The following is a 27,823-nucleotide window of genomic DNA, read 5'->3' on the forward strand; positions in this document are numbered from 1 at the left end:
TGGGTAGGTGGGTGGGTGTGAATATGAAAGATTCTCATTGTCTTTTTACTATGGCATGGTGTCTCCCTAATCTGTCCTTTCAACAAAAGACTGGATAGAATAGTGGTATTTCCTACCTTTTTTTTAAATGTAAAGTATGGAGTTTATTTAGTACTAGGCAATATACTGAACATTTTTAACCAGTCTTATTCTGGGTAATTTTCCTGGTTTGAAGAATAATGTCACTCTGACTTATGTAATAGAACTTAATCTCTGCCCCTCACTGTAATAACCAATTAAAATTTATTTATTGATGTAACATTGGTTTATAACATTATGTAGAGCTCAAGTTTAAGCACTGCAAATCAATATCTATCTATACTATATATTATATTCACTCCTAAAAGTCCAGTTTTCTCCTTTCACCATACAATTGACCCCTTTTATGCAATTTCCACCTCATTACTGCTTCCCTCTAGTCACCACTATTCTGTACTTACAGTCTAAGAGTTTTGTTTTTGTTTGGTTTGTCCATTAGTTTTATTTCTTTGTATCTTCTACAAAGGGGTGAAACCAAACATACAGTATCTGTTTTCTTCTGTCTTATTTTGTTTAGCAGAGTATCCTCTAGGTCCAACTTGTTGCCAAATGGCAGAATTTTCTTTCTTTTAAATAGAGGAGTGTTAATCTCATTGTATGTATATCAATCATTGGTCATTGGATATTTATCCATTCTTGGTCGTGAAGAATACTGTAATGAACATTGAGGTATACATAGTTTCTTCCAATTAGTGTTTTCAGTTCTTCTAGTAAAAACCCAGAAGTTGGACAACTGAATTATATGGCATTTCTATTTTTAAGTTTTTGAGTTATCATAACTATTTTTCATAACAGCTGTACCATTTTATAATCCCACCAACACTGTACAAGGATTCCCTTCTCTCTACTTCTTGAACACTTGTTGATTCTTGTTTTTTAGATAACAGTCACACAGATGTGAGGCATCTCATTGTAATTTTGATTTGTAGTTCTCTAGTAAGAGATGTTGAATCTCTTTTCAATTCCTTGTTGAGCATCTGTACTTCTTTATTCATAGCTCTCTCCATTCTTTTTTTAAAGATGTATTTATTTATGCATACAGAACTAGAGTACAGGCCCTAGTTGTGGGAGGTGAGAGGATTCACCAGAGACAGAGTGGGGAGCAGAACAGGCAGATTGTCTAAGTACACTGCTGAGGAGAGCAGTGGGCAGGTGGGCGGTTCAGGAGAGGTCTGCCATGCTATGTAGGTCACCTCCCTGGCCGTGGATCAAACTCCTGCTGCAGTGGCTGCGATAGCTTTGTAGTGCTGTGCTTTAACCTGTTGTACCACCAGGGAAGGCTCTCTGTTCATTCTTTTTGTTGCTACTGGGGTTCTATGAGTTCTTTATAACTTTTGGAATTAATTCCTTGTTGGATATATGATGCACAAATATCTTCTCCATTCAGTAGTAGGCCTTTTTGTTTTGATGATAGCTTCTTTTACAATACAGAAGTATTTCAGTTCATCAAGTCCCATTTGCTTATTTTTGCTTTTGTTTCCCTTGCAATTGAAATCGAATTGCCAAAGAAATCTAAAGTTGATCAAGGTATATATCGCTTATTTTTCATCTATATATTTTTTTCACTTCAGGTCTTAAAGTTTCTAGTTCATTTTGACTTAATTTATGTGTATAGTCTTAGATAGTATACTGGTGTAGTTTCATTTTTTTTTTCCATGAATGACTGTTAATCTGCTCTACAGTTACCAATAACTTCAAAACAGAACTGAGTAAACTCACAAGCTTCTCTTACAAATATTCTGATAGAGAAGTCTTAAAACTGAAATGTCAAAACCACCATAAATGTCAGTCTGTAATATTAGTTTTTAATTCCATGATCTTCTTAACAGAAGTTTATTCTGAGAGTATAAAAATACATGTTATTTGAAAACATCTATTTACTTAAAGATTTTGGGAAACTATTGTCAAAATGAACACAAAACGTTTGTATTTGAATGTAGATTTTATTGAAGTGTAAGAAACAAAATATGTAAAAACAGTATGTGTGCATATATAACCTAGTGAATTTTTTCCCAGGTAGCTAGTACCAGAAGAAATACATAAATTCTAAAACTAATACATCAGACTTGAATGACTCACTCAAGGCAGACAACTCTTAGTTGTGTAATCAGTGTTCCTGAAACTTGTATAATTATTAGGAACATGTAATTTAAAAAAGTGGAAAATAGAGTGTTATTAATTACTACTCTCAGTGAGTAGGTATCATAATCACAGCTAGGTGAATGCTCTGTTGTTTTGACAAAGCTCTCGGACATACATTACTAAATATGCTAGATAAATTTGGACGGAAGTCAAAGTTGAGAGACTTGTTCAAAACCCAGGAGTGATCTTAGTTTTCTCTCTGTGGTTCTTTCTAGTGAACCAATTCACCTATGGTTGGTTAGCTGTTAGCTCTAAATTAAGAGGAATTATTTTTCTCTCATTTGATTTCTACCAAAAATTATTTGAATTTCTGAAAATATTTTCAAATAAAGCTAGCTCCTTTGGAAAGAACTTCTTCAGAGTTCTGTTCTTATTCTTCCCTTGGGCAAAAACCTCTGCCTGTTCTGGCATTAATGAAACTTCTGTCCTGAGCAAGGTAGGGGTAATAATCAAGACCTCAACATTTTTGGCATGCCATGCCTAGGGTAAAGCTCTGTTCTGTAAATGCATGATTAGCAAGAAGTAGCCTCTGACCGCTTAGCCACACTCACCAGAAACTGGCCTCTTTCACTGGAGCTGAAAGATACCAAAAGCTCTGATCACCTGGAGACCGGAAAGGGATAGCGCAAGTTGTGGCTTAGTGCCAAACACTCTAAATTTTACCAAGTTTTAGTAGACTTTCTTGAATAAATCTTTATTAGTGCTCTATATCTGCTTACGTTAATTTCCAGAGATTTTAATGGTTAGTGTTTTAAAATTTGTTATCACTACTGATACTTTTTTTCTGGAGAATGCCATTGTTTTCCCTCATGTTGCCAACCTGGAAGTCTGGCCTGTATATGGCAGTTTAAAAATAAATGTCTCAATTGTTTGCTGCTATTACATAGACATACAATGGATTTATGTATTCCTTAGTATTGGGAAGTTCACATAATGTTTTTGTAGCTTTTTTAAAAAAATAGATTTTTGGGTTTTGTACATATACCATAATATCACTGCAAATAAGGTTTAAAATTTTTCTTTAAAAAAAAAAAGATTTATTTATCCATACAGAACTTGGGTACAGGCCATAGGTGTAGGGGCAGTGAGAGGATTCACCAGAGACAGAGTGGGGAGCAGAGCAGGCTGACTGACAAAGTACACTGCTGAGGGGAGCAGCGGGTGGGTCAGAAGAGGTCTGCAGCAACATGTGGGTTACCTCCAGGGCTGGGGATCGAACTCATGCTGCAGTGGCTTTAGCTTCTTAGTGCTGTGCTTTAACCTGCTGCACCACCAGGGAGGGCCCTAAATTTTTCTTTCTAATCCTTAGACGTTTTTTATTTTGTGTTTCTCACTTATTGGATCAACAGACAAGGGTGAACAAAAGTGTTTATGCAAGTGGACATCTTTTCCATGTTAGTGGAAAAACATTTCATATTTCACAAATAAGTATGGTGTAATTTGTAGGTTTTTCATACATTGGGCTTTGTTTAATTGAGGAAATAGTATCTATTCTTGGGTTATTTAATGTTTATTAAGATTATCCTATTATGATACATCTTTTTTTATCTATATTGAGATACTAATTAAATATTTTGCATTGGTAGATTTCACATGTTGAACTTCTATTTCTGGGAAATCTACCTTAGTTATGATGTTTATATATATATATATATGACTTCCATTTACTCATATTTCATTTTATTTTTAAAGAAGATTTATTTATGCCTATAAGAACTGGGGTCTTGGCCAGAGGTGTGGAGGATGAGAAGATTCACCATAGATTGGGGTACAGAACAGATGGATACTGAAGTGTCCTACTGAAGGGAGCAGCAGGTGAGAGCTGTCTGCTTTGCCATACAGGTCAGGGAATCAAACTCATGCTGCTATGGCTGGTAACTTGATATTGTTGAGACTTTCACCCCTAGATCACTAGGGAGGCCCCTCCATTTACTCATATTTTACTTACGATTTTTGCATCTATATTCATATGAATGAGAATGGCCAGTACTTTTCCTTGAAGTTACTGTCTTGTCAAGTTTTGGTTTTTTAATTGCATTGGCTTAATATACCCAATTTAGAAGAGTTAGAAATATAATCTTTATATTTCTCTATTTCCTGGAAGTGATTGCTTAAAGTTAGCATTATTTCTTCTTTAAGTGACTGACAGAGTTAATACTTATTAGTCAAAAGCATCAAGATTTGTATTTTTCTGTGCTGGAGGTATTTTAGTTAACTTTTTGAAAAAGATGGCAATTTGTATTTCAAAGTATTTGGTATGAGTTTTTATAAGTTTTGCTTTTCAAAAGCTCTTGATTTTTTTTATGTTTACAATTGATAGACAGTATTTAGATTCTTATTTTTAATGTCTGTTGAATCCATAGTGATATTTCCTTTTTCACACTTGATACAGTTTGTTTTCTTCATTCTTGATCACTCTTCCTAGGGTTTTAATATTTTTAAACTCAAATACAGACATTTAAAAATATTATCTCTATTACTCTATTCCCTCTAATTGGTTTCTGATCTTTATTTCCTTCCATATGTTTATTTTGGCTGACTGCTCTTTTTCTTAGTTCATTAACAAAGATTGATTTTAGCATTTAATATTCGAGGTATTCCTTTAATCACTGTAGCAGCAAATACTTAAATAAATTTTATTGATGTGGCATTGGCTTGTAAATTTGTAGATGATTTAGAGGTATGCAATCTCCTCCTTTAGTTGTTACTATACCAAGTCCACCACACACCGGAAGACCCATAATTCTGTCATTGGTATAACTCCCTGATTTAATTCCCACCTCCTATGCTACTCCTTTGGTAGTCTTAATCCTGCAGTCTGATTTCTAGAATTTTTTGGGGGTGGGGGGTATTTGTTTTGTCTTTTCCTTTGTTTCTTTATACCCCACATATCAGTGAAATAATTCTGTATTTTATTCTTCTGATTTACTTTGCTTGTCCAATACCGTCTATTTCCATGCACGTTGTTGCAAATGGCAATGTTTCATCTCTTATAGTTGAATAGAATTCTGTTTTATATATATCCTTTTAATCCACTCATCTTTTGTTGGGCACTTAGGTCGTTTCCATGACTTAGCTATTGTAAATAGTGTTGCAATCAACACAGGACTGTTCGTGTGTGTGTGTGTGTGTACACTGCGTATCAAGATAAATATGTCCCTTTGAATTACTGTTTTTACATTTTGGGGATAGATACCTAGGAAGGAAAATATTGGATTGTGTTAGGTCCATCTCTAATAATTTGAGAAACTTTCATACTTTTCCCTGTAAGGGCTGAACCAGTCTACATTCCCACCAACAGTACATTAGGGTTCCTTTTGATTTCCTCATCCTCTATGTATCACTTGTTTCTGCTGAGGGGAGCAGTGGGTGGTACAGGAGAGGTCTACCCTGCCATGTGGGTCCCTGGTCAGGGATCCAACTTGTGTTTCAGTGACTGTGGATAGCTTCATAGTGCTGTGCTTTAAACCCTGTGTTACCAGGGAGGGTCCTGCATTAACTTTTTAGTTTTATTTACATTTCTGTTAATTTCCCCTTGATATTGACATTTAATCTAACAGACATTACTTAAATCAGTGTTGTAGAGTACTTTTGCCCACATTTTCTTCACCTTTGTCATGGTTTCTGGTCTTTCATCTAACTCTTTAATCCATTTTGAGCTTAGCTTTTTGTGTATGGTGTGTATACTCTAGTTTTTTTATTTTATTTTATTTTTTTGCATGTTGCTATCCAGTTTTCCAACAATGCTATTTGTTGAAAAGACTTCCCTTTCTCCATTGTATACTCTCAAATCTTTTGTTATAGGTTAGCTGTTCATGTAAGTGCGGTTTTATTTCTGAGCTCTCAGTTATATTAAATTGCTCTGTATTGTCCATTTTTATCCCAATATCATACTGTCTTACAATTTTGTAGTATAGTTTGAAATCTGGCAATGGAATTCCTTCAATCTTCTTGGTTCGAATTGCTTTGGCAATTTTGTTGTTACAAATCAATTTCAGTAATGTTTTCTGTTTGTCTGAAGAATTCCACTGAAACTTTGATAGGAATTGCACTGAATTTCTATATCACTTAGGATATGAAGGACATTTAAACAATGTTAATTCTTACAAATCATGAGCAGGGATATCTTTCCATATTCTTGTCATGCAACAGACTTTTGTATGTTGATTTCATAGCCTGCCATTTAACTGATTTATTGTTTCTAGTAGTTTTTAAATGGATTCTTCAGGGTTTTTAATATATATTGTCATATTTCTGCAAACACTCAGTTTCATGTTGTCTTCTCTAATTCCTTTTATATTCTTTTTCTTACATAATTATCTACCTAGAATTTCTAACACTGTTGAACAATAGTTGTTTTACCATAGTGGGAGAGTGACTGGCATGTAAGGCACTTTTTATATTTTATATGGAGGTATGCTTCTTCTACCCCTGTTTTACTATTTTTATTTTTTAAGCATAAATGGATGCTGAATCTTACAAAATGCATTCCTTGTGTGTTGGTCATGATTTTTGTCTATCCTTTTGTTGATTTGATGAATTGATTTAGCTGATTTACAAGTGCTGAACTATCTGTGTCCCAGGAATAAACCCCACTTAGCCATGATGTATGATCCATTTAATATCAGAGTTGAGTCTGGTTTTCTAAAATTTGGTTTAAGATTTTTGTATCTGTATTCATCAGGGATATTTGGTCTGTAGTTTTCTTTTTTTAATTTATTTGTGCATACAGAACTGGGGTGCAGGCCAGAGGCTCAGGGGCAGCGAGAGGCTTCACCAGAGACAGAGTGGGGAGCAGAACAGGCAGATCATCAAAGTGCACTGCTAAGGGGAGCAGCGGGCTGGTCAGGAGAGGTCTGCCGCGCCATATGGTTACCTCTGGGGCAGGCGGGAATCGAACTCATGTGGAAGTGGTTTTAGCTTCTCAGTGCTGTGCTTGAACCCACTGCGCCACCAGGGAGGGCCCTATAGTTTTTCTTTTCTGATGTCCTTGTCTGATATTGGAACCAGACTAATGTTTGCTTCATAAAATTGTGTTTGAGAGCAGCCCTGTGTTCTCAAATGTTGGATGATTTGAGGGTTGGCATAGTTCCTTTTTAAAGGGTTGGTAGAACTCACTATTAAAATCAACGAGTTCTAGGTTTTTGTTTTTGGGGGAATTTTGATTACTGCCTCAATTTCTTTGCTTGGAATTGTATACTCAGTTTTTTTTATATACATACACACATAGATATTTTGCTGATTCTGTCTCAAAGTTGTATCCAAGAATTAGTCAATTTTTTTTTGCATAGATATTCATAATAGTCGATTATGATTGTATGTAGTACTTTTTTTTTCCATTTTTGATTTGTGTATTACAATTTTGGCCCTTTATTTCCTTGTGAGCACCTTAGAGGTTCATTTATTTTTAGAAAGAACCAAATTTTGGGCCCTCCCTGGTGGTGCAGCGGGTTAAAGCGCAGCACTAAGAAGCTAAATCCGCTTCCTCATGAGTTCAATCCCAGCCTGCCCCGGAGGTGACCCACATGGCTGGCAGACCTCTCCTGACCAACCTGCTGCTCCCCTCAGCAGTGTACTTTGATGATCTGCCTGTTCTGCTCCCCACTCTGTCTCTGGTGATTCTTCTCACCCTCCGCATCTCTGGCCTGTACCCCAGTTCTGTATGAATAAAAGAAAAAAAGAACCAAATTTTTGTTTCATTCATCTTTTGCATTCTTTTTGATCTTGTCATTCTTTTGGTTTATACCAATGTTTACTATCCCCCCTCTGGTCATCACCACAGTCCCCCCCACATTCCTCCCTCCTGATCCTTCTCTATCCCTTTTCCCTGTAGGATCTCTCTGGTTTATAATAGTCTGTTTTTGTATTGTTTTGTATTGTAATAACAATACACTTTCTCCCTCTCTTACTTGGTTCTCTTAAATTCCTCCTATAAGTTAAGCCATTCGATAATTTGTTTTTTCCTACTTAATTCAAAGAAGAAAAAATAAGTCAGATCTTTTTTATTTCTAATTTCTTCTATAATCAAAAAATACTGTTTTCCAATCCTTTATAATTCATTACACCTGTTCTGTGACTTAGTCTATATTTGTAAATATTCTATGTCTACTTTAAAAGAGTGCACATTTGTACAGTACAAATATCTGTCAGGCAGTGTGCTTAAAATGGTTAAATTTTTATATTCTTACCAGTTTTTTGTCTATAATGTCAGTTTCCAAGGAAAAATTTATTCCTATTCATCATTGTAGATTTGATTCTTCCTTTAATTTTGACTACTTTGACTTGATGTACTTGCAAATCTCTTATTTAATTTTTTATGTTGATAGTTTCATTTTTCAAAATTATAAAAATTTATCTACTGCCTTAAAGTGTATGTCATACTATAGCTATAATAGCTTGGGATTAGTGTTTTGATGGCAATCTTTTCCCTGCCTTTACATTCAGTGCATTTGTGTGTTTTATAAGTAAAGTGCCTTCCTTACAAACAACAATGTTGGATCTTTTTTCTATCTTGTCTCCTTTATTTGGAGAGGAGGGGAATTTTCTCCTTTTATCTTTAATGTTATCATTGGTAAGGTTAGGTTTATGTTTGTCTATTTGTCTACCCTTTTGTTTTTCTACTGTTATTTATTTTTTGCCTTGTTGAGAAAGTCAAGTAATTTTTCTATTACATTTTATCTTTGACTACTTAATAACATTTTTCTAGGTTTCTTTAAATTTGCACCTGTAAGTTATCACAGATTATAGCATCATTTTTCTTAAGATGAAAAGAATATACAACAATACAGTTCTGTTTACCTCTATCCTATCTTTTGTTACTGTTACCATGTTTTTCCTTTATGTTACAAATGCTGTAATACATTGCTTGCTTATAAAGAGTAAATTGACCTTTAAGTATTTTATATTTGCCCACAGTTAATTCTAGAGCTTGCTTTATGTCTAAGTCTCCATCTGCTATTTTCTTTCAATTTAAAAACCTTTACTATAGGTCTGATTTACTGTCAGCATTCAATATTTTGGGTAAATATGTCTTGACTGAGTATTTTCTATAGGACTTAAGATGTTCTTTTGTCTTATGTCCTCAATTTATGATTTATAATCAATATTCATGTAATGTTCATGTGTATGTGTTTACTACTTCTAAGATTTTTCTCTTGAATATTGGACTCATTAGTTTTACTTACTCTGAAATCATAAGCATGTTTTCCTTGCATTTCTCTAGTTAGGGTTTTTGGAGCTTCCTGAATCTTTTGATTTCAAAATTTTCATCAAAATCTGGAAAAAATTTCAACCACAAGTACTGATCTCAGTTAGCTTTTATTTTTTTAAACTCATATTTGAATCATTTCTCTTGACCTGTATTCAAGTTTAATGATCACTCTATGGTTGTCCACTATATTTTAAAGTGATACTATAAACTTGTGATTTCACATCATTTTTATTGCTAGTATTTTTTTTTAAATAAAAGTTGTAAAAAGAATGCACATTTCCATTTGTATCCTGTAGGTATCTGTCAGTTAGGCAATTTGGTTAAGAAGTTTGCTTAAATTTTTTGACTTATAGTGAAGGAATACTAATCAATAAATATCACTTTTTTTTTTTTAAGGTCAAAAGATGGAGCTGTGTATTTTACCATCGAATTACGTTGATTTTCAATAGTATTTTAGAGAGTAAGAAAACTTTAGAGTGTAGAAATGATTTCAATTTCCCTTTCCTAATATGTAGCTATTTTTTTCTTTCAAATAGACAGTGCCTCCTAATGACTGTTTAATATACTGATTCCTAACTCCTCACCTTTTAAAGGATTTTGTTACTTTAGTTAGCCCCTCTACCCTTTATAATCAATCTTTTTCTATGGATCACTCCATATTCACATTCACTTAAAAATATTCTTTCCTCTAAAATGTAAACAAAAAGTTCTAGTTTAATAATCCAGATTCTGACCTATTTTTCTGCATCTGTTTATAACTAAAAATCTTGACTTACTTGCGTTATTTCTTTATTTGCCACTTCTCAGTCTAATGTAATTTTGGATTTATCCCAATACATTCTGAAACTACTTTTTAAAGGAGTACTCACTAATCTTCACAGGGCCAGCCCACTTGTCACTTTTCCAGGTTTATCCTAATAATCCTGTCTGCAACATTTGATGTGGTCAACTATGTAGATCAAGCTAACTACTCTGCATTGTTTTGTCTTCTGTGATGGTATTTTCATTTCTCTTCTTTCTAGTGAAAGTATAGCCTGTGGATGTTACATGGTTGAAATTCTTTTCTTGTTGTCACATTAAGTTATCTTATTCTTTTTTCTTTTTATTACAAGTTTATTTTTACAACATTTTGTACATTTTTTTTCCATCTCGATTGTAATCCCCGCAGGTTTCCCATCACCCGTGTGCCATCACCATAATCCCGTGCACTCCCCCCCTCCCCCACTTTTGACCCCATTCCCCACTCCACCCCCACAAAATGTCTCTGGTATATGGTTGTTCATTATTTTTGTTATTTTCTCGCCTGGTCCATTATACTCCTGCTATGAGTGAAACCATCTGGTATTTTTCTTTCTCTTTCTGGCTTATCTCACTAAGCATGATCTTTTCCAGCTCCATCCAAGTTGCTGCAAAAGACATGTGTTTCTCTTTTTTGGCTGCTGAGTAATATTCCATTGTATATATGTACCACATCTTTTTTATCCAGTCATCTACTTTTGGGCATTTGGGCTGCTTCCATGCTTTTCCAATTATAAATAAAGCAGCAATAAACATGGGGGTACAGGTATCTTTTCCAATCAGTGTTTTTATGTCTTTTGGGTAGATACCTAAGAGTGGGATTGCTAGGTCGTAGGGAAGCTCCATGTTTAGCAGTTTGAAGAACCTCCAAACAGTTTTCCATAGTGGTTGTACTAGTTTGCATTCCCACCAGCAGTGCAGGAAACTTCCTTTTTCTCCACATCCTCGCCAACATGTGTTGTTGCTAGTTGTTTGAAGATGTGCCATTCTCACTGGGGTGAGGTGGTATCTCATTGTGGTTTTAATTTGCATCTCCCTTATTACGAGTGATGTTGAACATTTTTTCATATGCTTGTTGGCCATCTACATTTCCTCTTTGGAGAAGTCTTTTTAGCTCTACTGCCCATTTTTTGATGGGGTTGTTTATTTTTTACAAAAAAATAAACATCAGTTCTCTGTATATTTTTGTTATCAGTCCTTTATCACTACTTTTGTGTGAGAAAATGTTTTCCCAATTAGTGATCTGTCTGGTTTTAGTAATGTCTCTTTTGCTGTACAGAAGCTCTTTAACTTGATGTAGTGAAGGGAAAGATAAATAGATGGGACTACATGGTTGAAATTTTTGATGGCTCTATACAGTTCTCCTCTATGCCCCTACCTCATTTTCTATTGAAACTAATTAAATCATTATTAGGATTATATTGGACTGTGGATCTATTGGGAGAGAATAGATATCTTAATAATACTGAGTCTTCTGAAGCACAAATGGTATAATCATTGTTTTTTTAAAAATACTTTAGTTCTCTCAGCAATGTTTTTAGGTTATTAAAAATGTAGACCTTTTACATCTGTTGCCTGATGCCATTATAAAAAGTATTTTAAAATTTTAATTTCAGATTGTGAATAGATAAACTTGTGTTTTTTACTGACTTAAGCCACATTTTGTGGGGAATAACCTCAGTTCAAGGAACCTGTTAAAAATGTTGTCTATGAAAAAAGGTAATCTTTCCTAATATAGATGACTTTTTTCTTTTGCCTGACTATACTGGTTAAACTCTCCAGTACTAATTAGCTGTGGATATGAATTATAATTTTTTTTGAATCTTGATGGTGGGGGGAAGGTGGTGACTGGGCACTATTCCTCTATTCCTTTCAGATAGTTTTTTTACCTGTCCCTGGCTGATTTAATTATGTTTATATGCTGATTAGTATCTTCCCTTTGTGAGTTCATAGGGAATCTGAACTACTTCTCTGGTCTCCTTGGTATCTCACCTCCCACTTGTTAGGAAGTTGACTGGTTCCTGCTAGATTTTACCTTTGTTTATTACAATCTATGAATAGTTGTAAGCTTCATTTCATTTTTCAAGGTGGCTGTTTTGTTTAATGTCTTGTATCTTAAAAACCGTAGTTGCATCTATTATGTTACTATATCATGGTTGGAAGCTTAGATACAAAATTTTGTCTGATTACTTTTTAATCTATGACTATCCCCAATGGTTCTATACCTATTTATAAACTTTAATTGATTTTCTACACTATGTGTGTATTAGCCTCATTTCACCTACCAACAAAGTTTTACTGCTATTCCCACTGTCAGAGTGAATCTGCTTACAACCCCTATTGCCTTTCCCACTCCACTCTGGTAATAATTATATTTTTCAGAGTCTGGGATACTTTTGATTTCCTAATTTTTTTTTTTTGCTTTGGTTATTTATATTCCACATATGAGAAGTTAGCTGTACTTGTCTTTTACTTATTTCAATTAGCATAATCATCTCAAGTTCCATCTACACTATCAAATCATATTCTACTGTATATATATATCTTCTCTCTGCAGTCATTTGTTGGTGGCATGTAGTTTTTTCACTATTTTCATATTTAGGCATTCAGACAAAGAGTGCTATTTCAAGGATTATCCATATCATCTCTATAGAGGCTGCATGTTTGGTTTCTGCCTAGTTTTTAAAACTAATGTTTACTCCAGATAGGTTGTTCCCTGACAACTCTCAAACATAGGCCCACCTTTTTGACTTCATCATTAGTACCTAAACTGTTAGACATAGAATATTCTTTGAATGAACAATTTTTTCCCATTTAATTTTTCTAGCTTTTGTTATCTTACACCTTCATTCATGAAGCATTTCCTTTTAAAAAATATTTGTCTGTTTGCTAGTTCTTAGTCTTCCTTTCTCTATTTTTCAAGATCTATTATCTTCCACACTCTGAAAGTACCATGTAGTTGAAAGAGACTTGACAAACTATGTCCCATTGATTGTATAACAAGTATTTGATGCACAGGTAATTTTTCTGACAGCACTCTACCTGGAACTCTAGCTTTTGAACTTCCTTTAGTAAGTGCTTATTACAACATTTTTCAGAAGTAGAAATAATCACTATACAAAGTCAAGTTATTTAACCTCTTTGTGGTTTGGTTTTATCAACACTATTCCAGAAAGATTAATTGAAGGAAGGGATTATATTTTTATTTTATATCTAAGAAGAAAGAGCAGATAAATGTTTTACTCAAGATTACAAAGGTAATATACAGTTAAGAAGTAGAACTTGATACAGATTTCAAACCCCCAGGCTGCTATTCTTTTTAAAGCATTTTACCACTTTCATAAATCACAATCTGTAAAAACAGATTTCCTTTAAGCTATAAATTTTTATTATGTGGATAAACTCCTTGGAGTCTAACTTCTCTTATCAAGTGACAGTGAATGGGCTGAGTTCAAAGTAGAATGTGATCTCATTTCAAGAGCAAAATTGATGTAATACAGTAAAATACAAAATGGACTTTAGAGAAAAGTGGTTTCTAATGCACCTGCAACTTCGAATTACTTAGAATCATATGGTGGAAGGCTTATCAAGTCACTTTTATTTCCCACTTAACTCCATATACTTTGAGAGACTAAGACGAAAAAATTAGTTGTGATATTAAAGGGTTCCACTAATAAGTATGTGCCTCAAAGGGTTATAATGTGCACTAGTAATATAATATTAAAACTGGAGTATAATCGCAGAATAGAATATACTCAATGGAAATGGATTAAATTTTCTCAAATAGGGACATGTAGTAACGCTTTTCTGAAAGCTAAGAAATATAATTCATGAACACAATTATAGTCTCCATTATAATAAAGTGAAATTGTTTATATTCCTAATATTTAGAAATATACTTCACGAATATTTGACTTCAATTTTAAAAACAAGTCATGAGAAGACCTTACAAAATCTGATTTCCAGGACTTGATAATTTTCTCTTGCTGAGCTCATACTTGTGGGTATAGAAGATACTAAGAATTTTATGTGATCTTCAGATTCTTGTCATGCATTCTGAAAGTCAGAGCATATGCATAAAAGTAATCACAAGTTGAGTGCCAACAAAATGGTTCACACATTGCTGTACACAAGTACTATGTACACTGTAAGCATTTAAATAAAATAATTGGCATAATTAAGTTGTGATGGCAGTAGGGAAGGTTTATAGTAGGAAGTAAACTTTGAGCAGGGCACTTTCAGAGAGTGGATGATATGAGTCAATTATAAAGGTAACATACTTGTAAGGTGTTTTTATTAGACAGCAATAGAAAATGTATTTGAAGATATAAATTAAGAATGGACAGATTGTTACACACAGTGAGGAGACTGCAGGTTAGGAAGGTTAAACTGGATTTAGAAGTTTGGGTGTTAAAAAAACACCCAGAGACTTTAAAGGAAAGGGTTTGGTTGAACTCGATCCAGCAAGATAGAAATAGACAATTAAAAAAAATATTTATCTCAAGGCACCAAGATGCACCCACGAAGTACATGCCCTGCTGGAGTAGAAAACTAGGCGATGTTATGGGGGGAAAAAGTAAGTTATCCTGTGAACATACCCACAAAAATGTTAAGGATTTCATAGGACCGACTTTCTTTAGGCGAATGTGCCAGTGAACACATCAGCAAAGTTTTACTGTGACTCTACTAGTTTCTAGAAGCTGGTAAGTCTGAAAAAGTTTAAGACCAAAGTGTACGTATTACTGAATAACCCACTGGGAACAGTCACCAAGAATATTATGAGTATTATCTGCACCTCCAATCCTGCCCTCACTCCCCATACCTTCTGCACCAATGTTTGGAATTGTTTACTCTAGTCATCTTTGCTATTAAAAGTATGCTTTTGTATATTCCAGAAATTAGGAATACTTAAGAAATCTGCATAAAAGAAGCAAATATTGTAATCCTGGCTATAATTTTATAAATTGGCTAAAGGCACAAGGTTTCCAGAACATTATTGGAACTGGCACATCAGGTTTATTATTTGCAAAGACAACATGGTTCTTCTACCTCTAAACAAAGGACAATGACTTCTGGGATAACAGGACATGGTTTGAAATAAACAGTGAAACAATGAATACATGGGCATACAACAATAACTATTTGAAATAATTGTTAACTTTTGGTCAAATTGTCAGGTCGCATTTCCAAAACAAAAGAAAAACTTGCATGCATGCTGAATGTGTTTTTAAAAAAAACACATTACTGAGCACAGGTGTATGGAATTAACTCAAGCATGACTTAAAAAGCTATTTGCCTAATCTTAGAGAACTTACTCTGATAGGAAGTACGGATCCGTTTCGTTAAATCAGGATAAAAGTTAGACAGGCCACGCATGCAAAAGTTGTCTTTGGAACATGCCAGAACACCAGCATCAGCAGCAGGCAGGGGAAAGAGAGAAAAATAGTCTAAAGTGAAAGGAAGTGATATCATACCAGACTCTAGTACAGCCAAGATGAAGAAATTGCAGCAAGTTTAGGTAACCAAATTAAAGAGGAGATAGTAAGAAAAAATTAGAAAGGTGATAGATGAATGATGAGATGCTGTAGTCATTTTGTTTAATCAAATATCCTATAAAATAGTGGCTTTTTTCTCTTAATGTGCTTTTTTACATGTTGAACTTAATGTTAACTCATTTAACTTCAACATGCTTTCTCTTTATTTTAAAGTCATTAAAATTCTAAGCTGTACTCATAATTATTGTGCCCAACAAATTTAAATAAGTTTTATTACCTTGTCAGAAGATACACTTGGTCATTCCACACGATATATCCAGTGAGCAACTTAGATGCTTCATGGAATCCATAGCTTTTCTGATTGAATTGGTGCTTTTAGCTTGCCAACAATGCCTACTGTCACATTTGTGAACATCAACTTTGTTTTCTTCCCTAATCATAAAGGAATCTCTCTTTGTACGTATGCATATACAAGTTATCTTATTCTAGCCTCCTTTTAGAAACTTAGCAGTGGGAGAGACAGAACTTGAAGTTTCTCCAGTACTCCTAATATATTGAAGGAGAATTTTATGCCCCATAAAAGGTTTGAATTAGCAATTTGGAAAGGACTGAAATATACAAAAGAACATTTCCTTTATAATCACATTCAGAAGTTAAGTTTGTCACGCCTGTTATTTAGAAAAGAATAATATAGGTGCATATTATTATTAAACTTGCACCTCCAAGTTTAACTCAACTAATTATTTTACCAACTAAACTGTAATAGGCAGAAAATATGCAAATTATTAGAAAGTCTTTCTGGTCAGGTTAAAAATGATTAGTCCTGTTAAGGAAAAATGTCATCTTTTATGGCATTTTATGTCTGATAATGTTTCACATTTATAAAAATATCTCCATAGAAGATGACAGCTAAAGCATGGATTTAAAAGAATTTTTTTCAACTACAGACTCATATATTTTTATATTAATTTTGTTTTTAGTAATTCAATCTAAAATGTAAGGTGCTGCCTAATAGTTTAATGCACTTTATATTGCCATGCATTTGAGTAGCATCACAGAAAAAAGACAGTCTAAATGTAAGAAAATGAGTGACCCAATCAAGATTATATCCATTTGTTTTATTTCCTACCTGGAATGAACTGCTTGTTTTTTCGAGGAGACCGAGGTTGTCGTTGGTAAAGATCGCTTGATCTGTATAGGTCAATGGTACCCATGCTTAAGAGTACTGTCTTCTGTATAAAATCTACCACAGCTAAACCATTGCAGTTCCCAAATGCAACTCTGAAAGAACAAAAAATGCAAATAGAATGTGTGGAAAACCATTATTTTTATATTTGAACTAAAATTAAGATTAAAGGAAACTACTGCTTTAGTGTTGGGGAGATCAGGCAACAATTGCTGTACAGTTAGAAAGGCTATCATGCATTTATCTAAGTTGATCTTTTTTAATATCTCTGACCATTGAAAAAGGCAGGAGTGACCAATGTTAGCATGTAAGTATTGATTACTGAAATTACTATTTAATTCATTTTGCTATGCAAAGGGGAAATAGACCAAGAAATGTTAAACTTTAATAATTACTGATATTTAGGTATATAATAAATGCATTTTACAGAGAATATACATTTAACACAAATTATTGCATAATATCTGAGATTTTGATACTGTAGTAGATAGAGGTATACTTTATTAAAAAAATAGTTCTCAATTAAGCACATAGAACATATCCTCCACGCAAACAGTTGTAAATCCATGCTTAATTTCTTTCTTACTACATAGGACCTATCACAGTAGCACCAGTCTAAATAGTGCCCAACTCATAAGTGAGAGAATTACAGATACAGGTGATTCTGACCCAGGGTTACTGGTAAGCACTATCTTGGCAACCTCTCACAAATTTGCTAATGACACTGCTGGGTGACATCTTAGAATTCCCCACCAAACTATTAGGTCCTGTGGGCAAAATCCTGATAAGAGTTCTGCTCACCCATAGGAAGTGGTCAATGTAGCTGAGAATCACAAGTAAATGAGCAGTCTGGCTCCTGCCAGACCCCACCTATATGCTAGTAAGTGGGCCAGACCTTCAACAACCTAGACAGTTCACATACTGCTTGCTATTCACAGCTAACCAGATCCTGTGCTCCTGAAAGCTCAGTGTGTTCATGTACACTGCGGTTGGCATCATATGAACTGCTTCAATAGGCATTCTAACCACCCACTGAACACATCACAGTCCAGGACTACAGCCTTGTCCCACAAATATATCAGTGCTTGGCTGACAGCTTTACTTACAATGGCATACAACATCAGTTAAGGAGGTGCAGACAAGAAAATTGATACACCTTGAATGACTCACTGAAATAGGAATTAAGGGACATTCCATATTGTATCACTCACTTAAGACTAACCGTTAGGACTAGAATAGGTAGTAGGGTTGCCTAAAACACTGATACAAATGCAGAAAATCAGGTGAGACAGGGAACAACAAGGCTTCCTAAAGAACAAAACAAAACCCTGAAGACAAGTGGATAAACAAAGTACTTGAGTTCAAAGTAATGATTATGGAAATGGGGAAGCTATAGAGCTGAAAATCGTAGAACAAAAACATACAAAATAGGGATCCAACAGTAGACTGGGTAGAGCAAATAAGTAAATTGGAACACACAGCAATAGAACCTAGCCATACATCAAGAATAGTAACATTTGCATTTTAGGAGTTTCAGAAGAGAAAGAGGAAAAAAGTAGTTGAGGAAAGAGGAAAAAAGTAGTTGAGGAAATAATTACCAAAAATTCCCTAATCTGGGGAAAGGGAGAAGGTTAAAGAAACCCACACACTTCTGAAAAAGGAAAACCAAGTCACATAATTAAAATGGGGAAAAAACCAACACATCACATATAAAAGAACCCTCTAAAGGCCATCAGAATTTTTTTTTAAGATTTATTTGTTCATACAAAACTGGGGTACAGGCCAGAGGCTCAGGGGCCACAAAAGGCTTCACCAGAGACAGAGTAGGGAGCAGAACAGGCAGATCCACAAAGTACACTGCTGAGGGGAGCAGCGGGCGGGTCAGGAGAGGTCTGCCACGCCATGTGGTCACCTCCGGGGCAGGCGGGAATTTAACTCATGCGGAAGTGGATTTAGCTTCTCAGTGCTGTGCTTTAATGTGCTGTGCTACCAGGGAGGGCCCCAATAGAATTTTTAACAGAAACCTTGCACAGTAGAAGAGTATGGCATACCCACAGTACTGAAGGAAAAAATCTTTCAACCAAGAATTCTATACCCAACAAAGCTATCATTTGGATTTGAGGGAGAGATAAAGGATAGAGAGACAAGGAAAAGCTAGAGTAGTACATAACTATTAAAACAGCATTTTTTACAAAAGGGCATAAAGATTCCTTTGAACAGAAAAGCACCAACTAAAATCAAGGAAATTGATTTTCTTATGTTTATTCAATGGTCAAGTAGAGAATCTGGAAAGATGAAGATAGAGTGAAGAGGCTGATCTTATCTACTCCACATATTTACAAGTATATAGCAGTAGAAGTCAATAACACTTGAAAGACAAAAGGATGACTATGGTACTTGCATCTATATTCACACCATGGGATACTAGTCAGCCATGAAAGACAAATTGCTGCCATTCACAGCAAAATGGAGGCGCTTAAGGGAGTTATGTATAGTTAGCAAGTAAGAATGGCAAATACTGGACCTTACATTACAGATAATCTGGTAAAATACAAAAACTAGCAGACATCAGTAAATGAGGGCTCTAAGGTTAAGGTTGTGGGAGAAGGAGAATAATGGGATGAGAAAAATGGTAGGTTGGGAGGAATATATATTTATAGTGAAAGTAATGAACCAATCACTGACATGTCAAAGACTAATTTTATGGTTCTCATCTTTTAAAGTTACAAGTAGGTACCAACTGAAGAGATTGATAGCTTCATAAAACGTAGAAATACTGATAACAGATTTGACACTAGTAGAAAATAGTAGTTTAAATAAGTTACTGTTATTAAACATAAGTATCCAAGTAACTGTTTTATTCATTTTTAGGACATCACGTAGGTATTTTAAAAGGAAGGATCTAAATATATCAAATACAGTAGAAAACTACTACAAGTTAGAAATAGCACTTTACTCACATTCCATATGCTGAGCTCACAGCAAGACTAGTAATCTGTTGGGGAGGTTCACCATCCACCCACACTAGTTGAATCACAAGTTCTGCCTGATAGCCTGGAGGCATTCGCACTGGTCTTGTTTTCACACTAGAAAAGAAGAGAGAAAAGGCAATTCTATGTCATATAGTTTAAATTTGATTGTTTTTTCTCACATAACATTTGTTACATTGATATGTTATAGTCACAACAACAAGAGGAATGACCACTGATCTGTTACCTAAGAGTTGAAGATCTTCCAAACTTGTTCCTACTCTCTCCTTGCGAATCTCTGCCTGTAGCCTCCTCTGTTCCAGTTGATGACAATGCCTATCCTTTTAAAAATTTAGTTAGAAATCCATTAAGTCATCCGGGACTAATCTTCTTTCCTACCTCACAATCAATGATCAAGGGCTGTTGGTGGTGTTATTTTCAAGCCATATCCAGAATCTGACCACTTTTTATTTCACTATTGTTACCATCCTATTTACATTTGACAAGTAAAAATACATGCAAGTCTGATTTTTAAGTAAGCAGATTTTCTTTGCTAATGTTCATTGTTTATCCGAAATTAAATTTATAGGGGTGTCCCTTACTTTCATTTGTGCTGAAACTAATAGACCTGAATATCATGTCTAGTTTATATCAGTCGCCTCCTTACTGATTCCCTGGCTTCTGCTCTTCCATTACCTCGCTAAATCCAATTTCAACATAGCCTCCAAAGCAATCAACTCCAAAATTTCAGTGGGATTAAGTCACCTCTTATACAAAATCTTATAATGGTTGCCCATTTAAGAGGAATAAAAACCAAAGCCCTTAATGTGACTTATAATTGGCACTGTATTACCTATTTGATTTCATCTGTCACTACCTTTCCTGAAAGGTAGTGACTTTTGTTCTAGCTATAGGGCTCTGTTTACTATTCCTCAAAGATGACAGATGACGGGCTTTTTAAAAGTCTTTTAGCTGAACTTTCTGCTTGGACCATCCTTCCACCAGGTACTCTTCAGCTAACTCCCTTAGCTAGTTTTCATTAAAATCTTACCTTCTTAATGATAACCTTTCTACAAGCCAAGAAACACAATGCCAAAAAATCAAACTGCACCAAATTCAAATTATACAAAAAGATTTAGGTATGGATGTCAAAATGTAACTTAACAAAGCATGGATTATATTCAATTCTAGAGCCACTAGTAGTATAATGTAATTCACAGAATAACATTCTGTTTGCCTAATCAGATCTTTTACTTAATTTGCAATTATAATGATTTTTGCCCTTTGGGTTCTTAACTATCCTTAAAATTGTCTCTATTCCTTTAAGTAAATATTAAATGCTTTTATTTCATTTACTTCTGATTGAATTTTTGATGGGTTGGCTAGCTTTTTCCTTTCATCCGCATTTTAAAAAAATTACAGAAAAATATCTAGGTCATTATAGATTTACACTTTATTAAAATAGGTCTTTTGATTTAATAATCTACAGTGCTTTTTTTTTCAACATTTTGTTCACATTGATGGTCATTTCAATAGAAATCAATTAAAATTCTGTACCAGTATAGCATTATGAAAAGTGCCCCATCTGCTAACATTGTTTGGTGATGTTCAAAAATGTTTCTCCCAACAATGCCCATTTATATTTTCTGTTTTATAATTTTTGGTGGGAGGGAATTAATTATAGTAACTGCTAATTAGTAGTAAGCTTATTTTACTCCTAAACTCTTCAAATTTCCAATAAGAAACAAGGGATTAGTAGTTTTCTTTAAAGTTCTTTTGAGTAAAGATTCAGATATTTATTTATTGATTCATACAGAACTGGGGTACAGAGGCAGTGAGAGGATTCACTAGAGATGGAGCAGAACAGGCAGACTGATGAAGTACACTGCAGAGGGGAGCGGCAGGCGAGACAGGAGAGGTCTGCTGTGCCATGTGTGTCACCTCCCTAGCTGGGGACTGAACTTGTGTTGCAGTGGCTGCAATAGCTTCATAGGGCTGTGCTTTAACCTGTTGCACCAAACATTTAACATGAAAATATAGAAGCAGTACTTTAAGGAAAGTACATTCTTCTATACCCTATTACAAAAGCTTATGAACAATTATACTATCAGTTAAAAAATATGAACTATCCTAGCAATCATCTAAAGTACCCTTCTTATAATATTCTTCTAATAAATAGTAAATTTGGTTTTCTTTATGAAAATCCCCTAACATACTTTTTCTATTGGGAAACACCACTCAAGTTGCTAAGTTACTGCCCTGCCAAACATTTTCCCAATTTGTCAAAACCATGTTCTCTTTATGGTCCTTTCGATAGGAAATCAATCAATCAATAGTAAAGTGAAGAATGAAATACTGTAAACAATCATGAATAGAACACAAGGCTAAGACAGATGCCTGGTCTACATTGACACAGTTTCAAAGAATTATATTAATATAGAAAGTTGTTTTAAATTTGGTAACATCTTACTTGAGGCAAGGAATACTGTCCTTTGTTATTCCTTCACTAGCTACAGTGTTGGTACTGCCAGAAAGGCTCCTTGAAGAAGGCAGCTGGGATGAAAGATCTGGAAACGGTGGGCTTGTTTCTGGTTCTGGAGTAATAATATCTTCAACATCATACTGAAGTCGTACTTCTAATGACTTAAAAAAAATAGTTGTTTGATCTAAGTCATAAGGTCATGTTAAAATACCTGATGATTTTAGTAATTATTAATTGTTACTCATACAAGTTCAATTTATAGTAAAGCTGGGATATTCCAAATGGAATTAAATAGTACATTACATGGCATATTCAATGGCATTCACAATTTTTAGAATACTTAATGCTTCAGAATTATAACAAAAATATCAGTAGAGGTAAACTTTTTCTATAATATTCCCTAATGTATAAATTGACAAAATCCCATAGAGTAAAGAAAGAAGAGAAATGAGCATGATATATCTAAACACACAAATTTTTATTTGTACAAGACATCTAAAAATCCACTTTTACTGTGAATTTACTAAGACTTTTCAAAAATTGACAAATGGTTGAAAAAAATCATTGTTTATGATCTCACTCAATGCATACAAAAATGGGGGTATAGGGCAGAAGTGTGGGAGGATTTCCAGAGACAAAATCGGGAGCAGAACAGGCAGATCTCTTGAAAAACACTAAGGGGTGCAGAGGGCAAGAGAGAGAGGTCTTCTAGGCAATGTGGGTTAGTTTCTTGTCCAGGGATTGAACTCATGCTGTAATGGCTGGTAATAGCTTGACTAATCCCTGAGCCACCAGGGATTATTTTTGAGGATAAAATCAATTGCTAACCATAATAGAATGAAGCAGTGAATATGGCAATCACCAAAAAGATAATCATAGTTATCTTAAATTAAAAAAAATCATGATAGTAACAGTACTAACCATTAATAAACTACATTAGTTACTGTTATTCTTTTAGACATTATGCTAATAATGTCACCTTTCATAGAACCTTATGAAATTGATAGAATCATTTCAGCTGTAATATTTTACATTTTAATTACACAGAAAACTATGTAGGTGATGAAAGTAAATCTTACCTGACTAATGTAGACATCTGACTCAATCACAAATGTTTCACGGACAAAGCTAGAATCAAAACCTGTGCTTTTGATTTAACTAGGTCAGTTCCTTTTTGTTTCTCTGTAGTACACATAGATTGGTTTATACTTGAGATGTTCTCTGTATGATTGAATTCTGTGCACTGTGTATTCTGGTGAAATGTTTTTATAAATATCTATTAAGGCCATAACATCTGATTTGTCATTCATCATCACTGCTCCTTTTTTCTTGGTGTGCTATTCACTGTGATAAGAAGGGCATTAATATCCCCTTAAAATATTGTGTTGCTGTCAGCCTCCCCTTGGCTCTATTAATACTTGCTTTATATATTGTGTTCCTAGTGTGGTGGGTGCTTATTTATTAATAAGATCAGTGTCCTTCCTTATATAACATCCATGTGTGTCATTACTTTTTCTGGGTAGAAATGTATTTTATCTGGTATAAATATAGTGGATCCAAATATAGTGGATCCTGCTTTTTTAAAGTTTTCTATTGACTTAAGTACCACTTCTTAATCTCTTCATTTTAAGTCAGTTTGTCTTTATAGCTTAAGTGAGTCATAATTGGTAGTTTCTATGTTTTGTTTTAATCTATCCAGTTACTCTGTGCCTTTTGATTAGTGAGTTTAATTCATTTAAATTTATGGTGATTATTGATATATTGAGGACTGGTTACTGCCATTTTGTCTTTTGTTTTCTGATTCTGTATATTCCTTTGTTCAATTGTGTATGTGTGCTTTTTTTTTTTTTTTTTTCAATAAAGAGCTGCTTTCAACATTTCTTTAAAGGGAAGTCCATTGGTGGTAAACTCCCTCAGTTTTTCTCTGGAAAATCTTTAATTCTTTTTCATATATCAAACTGCTTTTAATATTCCTTTGTCTTGAGCTCTTCATGGTGTCACCAATATGCATGTTAGCAGTTAAGTTCATGTTCTGTTTGTTTTATTTACTTGTGGATTGTTTCTTCCCCAGTTTTGGAAGTTCTCACTTCTTAGTTTTTCAATAAGCTCTCTGTGCCCTTCTCCCTCTTTTTACCTTCTGGGATACATACTGTCCTTAAAATACCCTTCCTGATGGAGTAAGATAAATTTCATAGCCTATCTTCATTTTTGACATTTTTTTTCTCTTCTCCCACCTGGTATTTCTGGGTTTTTATCTTGTAGCTCCTTGACTTGTTCCTTTGTTAGATCCATTATGTTTCTGCCTTATTATTATTATTATTTTTTAAGATTTACTTAGGCACACAGAACCGGGTACGGGGCAGTGAGAGGATTCACCAGAGACAGAGTGGGGAACAGAACAGGCAGAACCACAAAGTACTTTGCTGAGGGAGGCGGGGGTCTGGAGAGGTCTGCTACCCCGTGTGGATCACCTCAGGGCAGGGATTGAATTCATGCTGATGTGCCTTTAGCTTCCTAGTGCTGCTTTAACCCCAGCACCACCAGGGAGGGGCCTCTGTTAGTTTCTTATTTAAACTTTGATCTCTACTTGATCGGAGGACAGATCCTCAGGCATTAGCTTTCAAAACTTTGCCTGATGTGTATAGCCTTGTGGGCATGAAGTTATTAACCGTACTGGCCTCCAGTGACATGGAGATGTCCTTTGGGAATAGTGTCACTAATCAGTGTCCTGGTGCCTCCAAGAAAGAAGTGAGTTCCAGTGAGCTGCAGTAAGGTCAAAGGCAGCACCCCAGGCTGTTTTCCTGAGAGCTACTGCAGCTCTGTGGTGCTGGCATCAGCTCCTAAGGAGATGGGGAGGCAGATGCGTTGTAGAGTGCTTAGTCCATTGACTCTAGAAATATGGAGGGAGTTTTAAATTTGTTCTCTTCAGCCCAGTTTCTATACAATGCAAAAATGCCTCCTGCCAGTGCCTCTGTCTTGAGAAAAAGAATACATTCCTGTCCCCTGGCAAATGCTTTATGATTTAGGTGCTTTTCAAATAGCCAGTTTTTTCCGGGGTCACAGGATGAGTGAGTCTGCATGCTTGTATTTTAAATGCTGGCTCCATATTCCTCATGGTCGCTAGGTTTCAAATACCATTGCAAAGCTGGATATTTTGTGGGGCTTTTTCCTTTGGCACAGTTTCATAGGTTGTCTTACATGGAGGCATGAACTCCATAATCCTCGGGGAGTATCTCTCCTATGCATTTTGGTATAGTCCTGTTGTCCCTTGTTGTGAAGTTGTTTAGCATGTTCTCAGATCTTTTTTCAGGGAGGGTTGATCCATATATCATTGCATGATTAGCATTCCTGTGGGAAAAGGTGAACCCAGAAACTTCCCATACTACCATTTTGAGATTCCCTTTCTAAAGCCTGGCATTTGAAATAATAAATATCAGTTGTCCCTGTAAAAAGTTATTTTTAGTAGATAATCTATTTTTTGACATGACAGTAAAATAGACTGAGTAGAGGCCCATTATCCAAATATGCTCTTATTTGTATTTAACTTATTTCATTATTTTGAATAATTAGGTTATTTTAATTTGAAAAATAAGATTGGACAATGCAGCTCTATAATTACTTCCACCCTGTAAAAATGCTGCTATATAAAGTCATTACAGCTAACCTTATCATAGTTGAAGAATAATCATGTCAATTAATAAGACAAACCTAAAAATTTAATAAAAGATATAGAACAAAAACTATTATTAATTTGACATTTACATATACAATCAGTAACTGTTAAAACCTATAGGCATTATCCCATCTACTTAATACTAAATTTTGACATTATACTTTTGTCATTGTAAGTTAAACTATTTTTAATGTAATACTACTTTTCAAGGATAATTAAAAATTTACCAGCCATACATTGCAGTCTTGATGACTTAAAACTACACCAAGTAGCACCTAAAATGGATAATTGTGACTGTGAGACTTAAGACTTACCACTATTTCTGTTGTAATTTCATGTCTGCTGAATTTGTAAATTATCACATATGCAGATACTCCTGATACACAGAATATTCTGCTCTCTGGACACCAATAAATCATCTGAATGGCATATGGATCTTCCTCTACAATTTCACATGTTTGCTTTCCTTCTCCTACCTTCTGTTTTTCAAATACTTTTGAAGTTTTTAGCTTGTACAACATCTGCAGAGTTACTGTAAGACAATGAAATAGTTACCTTCTAATTTAGACTTAATACAGACTTAATTCTTAGATAAATTTACATTTTTTCAATAATAAAATAGGAACCCAAGTGCACAAAATAAACTACCTTCAATGCCAGGCTCGAATCTATTAAACATATGCCGTAAACCAAGGAATATATAGGTCCTTTGTGTGCTTGCCTGCCTCATGTTACCCCCAGTAAAGTCCCATGAACTAAATGTTTTTATCTTCAGTCATTAATAGACATTGGGGATACTGAACCTCCTAAGGAGAATTGTCAATCATTTTCCATAATTTTCCTCTTGACTTGCTTGATGAGAGCTTTATGTAATTTTAGAGGGTTTAGTCCTGCCTAAGATTACATGTGTCTGTCTACCCTACATCTCACTTCATGAGGAAAATCTGGGAATTCTTTCAAAAGAGCATTGTTATTACCAAGTAATGATTACCAAATAAAGGACTTCTGTTCTATGAACATAAAATATTTCATACTTAAGTTATGACTGAGAAAATTTTATGTAAATACACTGTTCATTTTCTACAGGCAAGTTTCTATTCCCATTCTATTTTTGACTCTCTTTTTCTACTTGCATTTCCTGGTGCTGTTATGAAATCCAAATCTTTAAAACTATCTTGTATTACTTATTTCCGAAAGTTACTTAACATTTTACTGATGACTCATTCTCATAAACTTGAAGCCATTGCCCACTTTCCTAAAATCTTCCAAACCTTGCATTAAATGTTTCCCATTAAAATATCCTTCCTTGATCTAACTGGTTCAAATACCACTCTTAAATACATTTAAGAGTTTCTTACTTTATTGTTTCCCTGTACTTATATACATGTTCTCCTTTATCTTCTCTGACCATTTTTGGAAAAAGATAAATGGGTACACTCAAATCTTGAAATATCTTCATGACCTTAGTATTGAACAGAATGCCTATTTATTCCTTAAGGTACAATTTTTTAATTTTTAAAATTTAATTTGTCAAATTTTTGTATTCTCACAAAACTTGGTATGCAAGTGAAGACAAGTGGGCCAGAGTGAGGAAGTGAAATAAAACCCTTGAACAGTTAAATTGACAAATTTACATTTTCCAATGCACCTGCCTCTCACAGTTACTGATGTCATGGCTTATGTTCTTGTTTATTATAGAAATATAATAGATCTAATGCTTTAGATTTATTTAAGATTAGATTGTTGTTGTATAGCTTTAAATATATGCTAAAAATCTATCTGAAAAGTTC

At 34.5% G+C, this 27,823-nt stretch overlaps 1 protein-coding gene across 3 annotated transcripts in view; it reads right to left on the reverse strand.

Moving 5' to 3' along the window:
* The window catches only part of STXBP5L (syntaxin binding protein 5-like), a 150,325-nt gene that overhangs the window by 52,914 nt on the left and 69,588 nt on the right, over positions 1-27,823 (reverse strand). For 2 of the 3 annotated variants that reach the window (XM_004675175.2, XM_012734654.1), the window contains exons 16-20: positions 26,348-26,565; positions 22,349-22,521; positions 19,870-19,995; positions 16,853-17,004; positions 15,544-15,615 (exon numbers count right to left, since the gene is read on the reverse strand). In XM_004675175.2, coding sequence (XP_004675232.1) covers positions 15,544-15,615; positions 16,853-17,004; positions 19,870-19,995; positions 22,349-22,521; positions 26,348-26,565 — 741 coding nt within the window. Of the gene's footprint in view, positions 1-15,543; positions 15,616-15,702; positions 15,709-16,852; positions 17,005-19,869; positions 19,996-22,348; positions 22,522-26,347; positions 26,566-27,823 lie in introns of all 3 variants that reach the window. The other variant, XM_012734655.1, reaches the window with a different exon arrangement.

This window comes from Condylura cristata, unplaced genomic scaffold (assembly GCF_000260355.1).
Source record: "Condylura cristata isolate star-nosed mole 26May11 unplaced genomic scaffold, ConCri1.0 scaffold00003, whole genome shotgun sequence".
In the NCBI taxonomy this organism is placed as follows: Eukaryota; Metazoa; Chordata; class Mammalia; order Eulipotyphla; family Talpidae; genus Condylura; species Condylura cristata.